The 7140-nt window shown below is 33.3% G+C and overlaps 1 protein-coding gene across 1 annotated transcript; it reads right to left on the reverse strand.

The window, feature by feature from the left end:
- Positions 1-907: 907 nt before the first annotated feature.
- On the reverse strand, positions 908-6617 carry LOC142641100 (cucumisin-like). The gene is made up of 11 exons (XM_075815483.1): positions 6426-6617; positions 6177-6281; positions 5748-5833; positions 4621-4715; positions 4288-4531; positions 3510-4020; positions 2974-3080; positions 2536-2754; positions 2346-2457; positions 1868-2081; positions 908-1500 (listed from the first exon to the last, which is right to left on the reverse strand). The coding sequence occupies exons 2-11, from the start codon at positions 6270-6272 to the stop codon at positions 977-979; spliced, it is 2208 nt and encodes a 735-aa protein (XP_075671598.1). The 5' UTR covers positions 6273-6281; positions 6426-6617; the 3' UTR covers positions 908-976.
- Between the last annotated feature and the right edge of the window lie 523 nt (positions 6618-7140).

The following is a 7140-nucleotide window of genomic DNA, read 5'->3' on the forward strand; positions in this document are numbered from 1 at the left end:
GCCCGGGCCCCCTTGGGCCTTGGCCCCCACCTGGGTCCGTCCCTCATGCACCCCATCCCACCAAACAAAGGGGTCAAAGATTATATTACGATCCATCTCTGTTGTGACCTTCACCAAATAGAATTTATTTTTAATTACCAAGAGACTCAAATGAAAGGACCTTTGGTATGACTTGAATTTTTAGTCCCACTAGAGCATTCACAATGGCAATGTAAGTGGACACCGGTGAACTAACATTGTCACGATCCTAAGGAACAAGAAAGTGATCACATTTTTTATCCCGAAGATAATGAAAAAGAAGGATTGGGTCTCAAGCAGATATAATTGTGGCTTAATCATTAGCAGTTCTTGTTATCTCCCTATGAAAAGTCTTTATATATCCTTGCCCCCACACAAGAAAGTTACATAATCAACTTCTCTTGTTATCAAATAATAATAATAATAATCAACTTCTCTAGCATCATATACTACACAAATGATTCCATTGTGGATAAAATATTATTCTTGTCTCTGATTTAGTCTTGAGTTTTTAATTTTGTCACATAAATTTTTGAAAGTTCGCATTTTTTTTCACACCATTATTCTAGATTTTCTAGTATGTCTTTTTATTTGATTTTTAGAATTACAAATGATACTAAATTAGGTTGGTTTAAACTAAATAAAAGTTAGTCTTTTGGATAAAGCAACCCAATAGGGCCAATACCACGCAAATTTCTTATTATATTATGTTTGTTTTCTTAGTTAGTGTTTGGATTTTAGAATTTAATATCACATGATTTGAAGAACAATTACTGATATAAATTTAGCAAGACTTAATGATATGAACTTATATTAGTGATTTAACTCTAACAGAAACTCTTGTGATATTATGGATTTGAAATGATATCTAACACTGAGTCATTTGAAATTTTCTAAATTGAGAATTTATTTAATGATACTTATTAATATTGGTAATACATGTAGCATCTATAGAATATCAAAATGCTTCATACACAACAATGGGGCTCCTCACTTTGTTAGTACCATCATCCCAAATTAAAGAACCAGAGACCATTTGTTTATCTAATGTTCCTTCAATTGTGAGTGCAAACGATTGCTTTTGTCCAGGAGCTGTAAATGATAGAACACTAGGGTTCGCTTTGATACTAAGTCCAGGTGGGGCGGTCACAATAGCTTTATATGTTGATGGTGATGTTCCAACATTAGTGACGGTCCGATTGAAAGCATGACTTATAGAATTTGAGGGTTGTATGGATAGAGCAAAAGAAGGATAGTTTAGATCAAAGACCGTTCCATCAGTACCTTCTGAACAGCTACTATTGTCACCAGTAATAGATTGTAATAACTTGGTACTATATCCTTGTCCGCACAAAAATTTTATGTAGTCAAGTGGATCAATATCATATATTAAACCAGGATTTAAAGCCTTAAGAGGATTTATATTGCCTGCACCATATGCAAATTCAGCTCCGGAGCTCTTTTCAGCATCCATAGGGCTAGCTGCAAGTAATACACCAAATTGGTCAAGGGTTATGGTCTGAATTAAAAGTAGGAGAAAATATTTTAATCCCTAACAAACTTATAGTATTTTTCTTTTTCTTTCATCAACATCCGTTATATTTATAAAAGAATGATGGTGTTGCAAAACTAAAAAGTGACACATCATTGTACTTTACACATGTTAAAGACAAAAGGCGGTCACTTTAAACTTTAGAGATAAAAGCCGATCAATTTTGAGTTTGTTAGGAACTAAAGCAATCACTTTAAACTTAAAAAGAACTAAAATTGCTCATACACTAAAGTTTAGACCAAACTGTATACTTCAGCCTTAAAATTGCCAAGAGTGGGAACTTAAAATAGCTATTACCAGTAGTCTTGAGAGCGGATATGATAGCAGCAGGTGACCATGCAGGGTGAAAGGATTTTATGTAGGCAGCCACCCCTGAAGCATGTGGGCAAGCCATTGATGTCCCTGAGATTATATTATATGAAAATTTTCTCTGATCTAAAGAAACTTCAGAAATTGGGGAAATTGGGGACCATGCAGCTAGAATGTCAACTCCAGGTGCAGCTAAATCCGGCTGCAACAACATGAAAATTCAGTAAGATGAATAATACCATAAACTCTAGGGGATAACATTTTTCACAAATAATGACATGACAAGTTGTGATTGATGTATAATCAAAATGGTAATAGAAGTTGATCCACATAAGTGATATTACTCTTATCACAACATATATCATATCAAAAGTTTTCAAGGAAAATTGTGAAAAATATTGTTTTCGTAACATTACTCAAATAATACAAAGATGCAAATGGGAATAAGTGATTACTTGGAAGTTACCTTGAGAATGTTGTGTGCAGCTGGATTTGGACCTCTGGATGAGAAGGCAGCTATGTAAGGGGCAAATGTATCTTTACGGTCATTAGTCTTGAGAATAGTCGCAGTTGGGTTACTGTAAAATTGTGCATCTTCGTTAGGATTAGTATTTCTTGTGAATTCCTTAGTTGTCTAAGGTATTTTAGATGAATACCTTGTCGAATTTATGTACGAGTAAATGTTGGCACCATCCTCCAAGCTAAGGTAAGCTGCAGGCAAGGGAAATGCGAAAGCAGAGGAATCGGGGCGTCGGCCTTGCATCACAGTACCAGCTGCACCGGCAAAAAGTTGCCCAGTACCATCATTCTCACCATCACAAAGTACAATTTTACCTTTCACCAAATTCTTGTCCAAAGAATCGTCGTTGCAAGTCCTACATTTTTGCAATAAGTTTCATTTTGTTTTTAACTACCATGTTTGAAGAGTGTCTATAATTGGTACTTCTATTTTGAAGCACAAGGAATATTTCACCTCTGATTTGATAGATTTATGTATACACAACTGGCAAATGGTTAAAATTGTTTCTTTTGTTTATATGCATATCAAAAAATAGTTCAAGCTGATATAGATTTTCTTTTTATTTTTCAGTTACCTGGCATAGGAGGGAGAACCAGATTCTGATGTCTTGTTTGGTGCATCTCCACCATAAATTACTGGATATGTTCCATTCTTAAGGTCAAATGTATTAATTGAAACTCCCTACACATGAAATAAATAAATTCTTCGAGTTACTTTGTAGTTTAAATTTTATACCGTATGATTTACACACGCAATTCCACACGATTAAGGAAAATGGTTAGCTTGAGACTTTCAAACTAAATAAAGATCATAACTTGACTGTTTGTGTATACTTTTCTATTTTAAATTTTTGTTACTTTATGAGGAAAAAAATGAGGTACATGTGACAGATTAATTTTGTGGAATATAAAATGAAACACTCAGGATGGACAACAGATTTTTCCTGATATATTAACATTTTGTTAAAGTTATTTTTTTCTGAAAAATTGCATAGAATCCTTTGTTGCATCCTATAGAACAAAACATAATAAATTTCTTATGTTCTACAATGACTCTTTGAGTAGGATAAATGAATTTTATTCCAAAACAAGGTCTAGACATTTTAATTACCTCAAATTTCTTGTTGTTACCTAATTGGACCTCGGTGAAGAACTTTCGATCTGTGGTGCTTGCAGCCACAGAAAGAGACCATGGGGCGAAGCTTGAGAGGGTTGCTAGATCTGGACCCCGGTTACCAGCAGAAGTTGATGTCAATATTCCATTTCTCATAGCATGAAAGGCACCAATGGCAATTGCATCTGTAAAATAGTTCTTAGAAGATCCACCAAGTGATATAGATATTATGTCAACCCCATCAGCTATGGCATCATCGAACGCTGCAAGAATATCAGCATCATTACAGCCTAAAGACCAACATATTTTGTACACAGCAATTCGTGCTGATGGAAGCCCTCCTCGTGCTGTTCCAAAACCAATGCCTTCTACGCTGGCCGCACTAACTAAGTTCCCGGCTGCAATTGATGCAACATGTGTCCCATGGCCGTCTGAATCTCTTGGAGATTTAATATCACCTTCTATAAAAAATTTATCACTACGGTAATATTTTGCTCCAATGATTTTACTGCATTAAGTGTAACCATGTTTGTTAGTTGTACTTTTGACTCTAAATTTCTACTCAACGCTTGGCACAATGTTTTTCACAACTACTAGCATGGCTTTTGTGATTAGAATAATATCACTTTCACTTTAGTGTATTATTGACACCACTTTTATAGTGCATTAACCACAACAAATGAACAAGCCATGTTAGTGATTATAAAAAATGCCGTAAAAAATATAACGTAGCTTAATATATACAAAACGGTTTGGTTGGATGTTAAAGATATACTTGTTGCAAGTGAAATTGGTTGAGGCTTGGCACTTGCCCTTCCATTTGCTAGGTGGTGGACCAAATCCTTTGTCATTAAAGCTAGCAGACTCCGGCCAAATTCCAGTGTCGAATACTCCTATAATGGCATCGCTTTTAGTTGTTGGTTTATCCCCTTGCTTCGGAAGGCCAAGGAAGTCCCATGACCTTGTTGTATGGAGCTCTTTTTTTTGGTTAGGGAATACCGACACTACCCCATCCATTCCTACATATTCATTGTTACAACATTTTATTATGAATTCCAGTTTTTTTTTGGGGGGGGGGGGGGGGGGAATTGTGATCAGGTTCACCCACCAGCCATTTTTTGAGCTTCTTGCTCAGTTAGCTCCACTGCAAATCCATGGAAACTCCTTTTGTAGCTATAGAGTAAAGATTCTGGACCAATATGGCTGAAAGTAGGCATATGCAATTTGACAAGTCAAGGTCTATAAGCATTTCAACGCCTAATAACTTTATCCATAATTTTCTAATGTAAATTCACGTAAATTGAGATAGTATTGTAACTTTTTGTATCAGCCATTGATCAAATGCAAAAAGGTAAACATAAAAAAGTTCACATTTTCTTTATAACTTTTTTAACCTTTTGAATTAAATGGTTGATACAAAAAGTCAAGCTTGAATTAACATTTAAAAAAAAAAAAAAAACTTGTTAGTGTCATTGAGTTACTCTTGACTAGAATCTAGAAAAGTATATTTAATTTTGAAATTTGTGAAGAAATTAGGTTTACACAGATTAATTAAAAAAATCATATTCATTTAAATTAAAATTTACTAAGAAATCATTGACGTTAATAATATAATAGCTAATAAAAATAAAATGGAAAAATTAACTTGTATTACATGAAGTTCGATGTTTGAGATTAATATTTTATTAATAGAGAAAAAGACAGTAGAAAATAGAATTTTAATCAAGGTAGTGTTTTAAACTTTTTAAGAATTTTGAAATAAAGTTTTATATATAAAAAAACTATATTAATAATTTTAAGATAGAATGAGGGGACGAAAATATGTCATATGCATAACACTTATATTAAATCACACAATATAAAATTTCAACTGATGACACTGATCCACTTTTCGTGTAGACAGGAATTTCAACTTAACACTAATTGGCTTTTGGTGTAAGAGGAGTTCAAACTCAATATCTATTATTCAATGACAAAAAACCCTACTAGTTCAGTTAACTAAAACTCACTATACCATTAATAAATTGAATATAATGCAATATTCGCAACACTTCAAGTCATATCATCTAAATACAACATGTGAGACTGATACCCCACTTTTCTTTTCTTTTTTTAAATTCTAAATATAACATGACAAAAACTTATCTTGAAAATTGTCAAAATCTTGTTATAACAAATAAATTCAAGCAACATAAAAGCAAGTTTCTGGTGGTGCCATTATACTACTTTTATAACCTGCCAACAACATCTTGCAGCATGCTTGTGTAAAGAGATGACGTGGAAACCTCATCTCTCTTGTTGCCCATATACACAATATATGCCTGCATGCATAATATCACATCATAAGAATAACATTAATAAGCCTGCTCTGTTTTCTTTTCAAAACATTAATAAGTCCTTCTCAATATCACACATTACCAATGTGAGATGACTCAACAATTTTGAACATCTTTTTTTTTAGAAACACACATATATATATATATATAGGAAAAGGAGGTGAGATAAAATTTTAATCAAATTTAAAATAGGAAAATAAAATAAAATAAAATACATTCCATTCGGTAATTGGTGGAACTGTAAATTAAGTGGGAAAGCTCGCTTCCGTGAAAAAACAGGAGAGATCAGAGATCAGAGATCAGAGATCAGAGATAGAAAGATATTTGCCTTTTTGTCATTCTGAGAAGTTGAGGGACCAATAAGCAGAGTGGAGGCAAAGCAGAAGAGGAGCAACATTGAGAGACTTGAGGTTTTGCCTGCCATTGTAAATATCTGCACAAAATGCTTCAGTTAAATTATAACTCAAGCCCCGTCAAAACACCATTGTAACCCTTAATTAATCCTCATTATAGTCATTGCTCCAAGTATATATATATATATATAAATCAAGAATTTATGGAAAACCAAAAGTTTTACCTTGATTTATGGTGATGCTGTGGGCAGAGCAATTGTGCTTAAAAATGTTTTTGGTGAGCTGACTGGAAAAGGCTCAGGGTGCGTTGGAATAATGGCAGCCAATGGTGGGAAGAGGTGGTGGTGGCATAGCCGAAAGGTGAGAAGAAGATAAGACTGGGAGAAAGTTGAAAGGCTGTTGTTGCTTTGCTTGTTGGAGAGCTTCCTTGAATGTCCCCCTCATTTTATACTCGCCTGGAACTTAACATCATTTTTACTAGAGCAAAGCAGTAATTTTCACAAAAAATTCTCTTAAGATTAATTTGGGTTAGTTGCACTCTAAGATTAGATGCCTATACAGCCCCAATGAAATTGAAAATGTGTAAGACAAACAAACAACATTAAGTTTAATTATTAAACTATAATTAGCACATGGACAGATTTAAGAATAAAAAATACAATTAGATACAAATTTTTTTTAGTATGACCATTGACCATGACCTTTTTTTTTTCTTTTTTCTTTTTGAGAAGAATGGCCATTACCAATTTCTGTACTCTGCATTAATTTTTTTTTTTTTTTTTACAGATTTTAAGGACAACCAGCTCAAGGAAAAATTTGGTCGAACTTTTTTTCATGTGTATTTAGGAATAACTTATTTAAAATTTTGTTAAAAAAAAATTGTTGAAAGTGTACTTTAAAAAAAATAAAGTTTTAAAAAGTTAATACATAAAAATTATT

This window comes from Castanea sativa, chromosome 6 (assembly GCF_040712315.1).
Source record: "Castanea sativa cultivar Marrone di Chiusa Pesio chromosome 6, ASM4071231v1".
In the NCBI taxonomy this organism is placed as follows: Eukaryota; Viridiplantae; Streptophyta; class Magnoliopsida; order Fagales; family Fagaceae; genus Castanea; species Castanea sativa.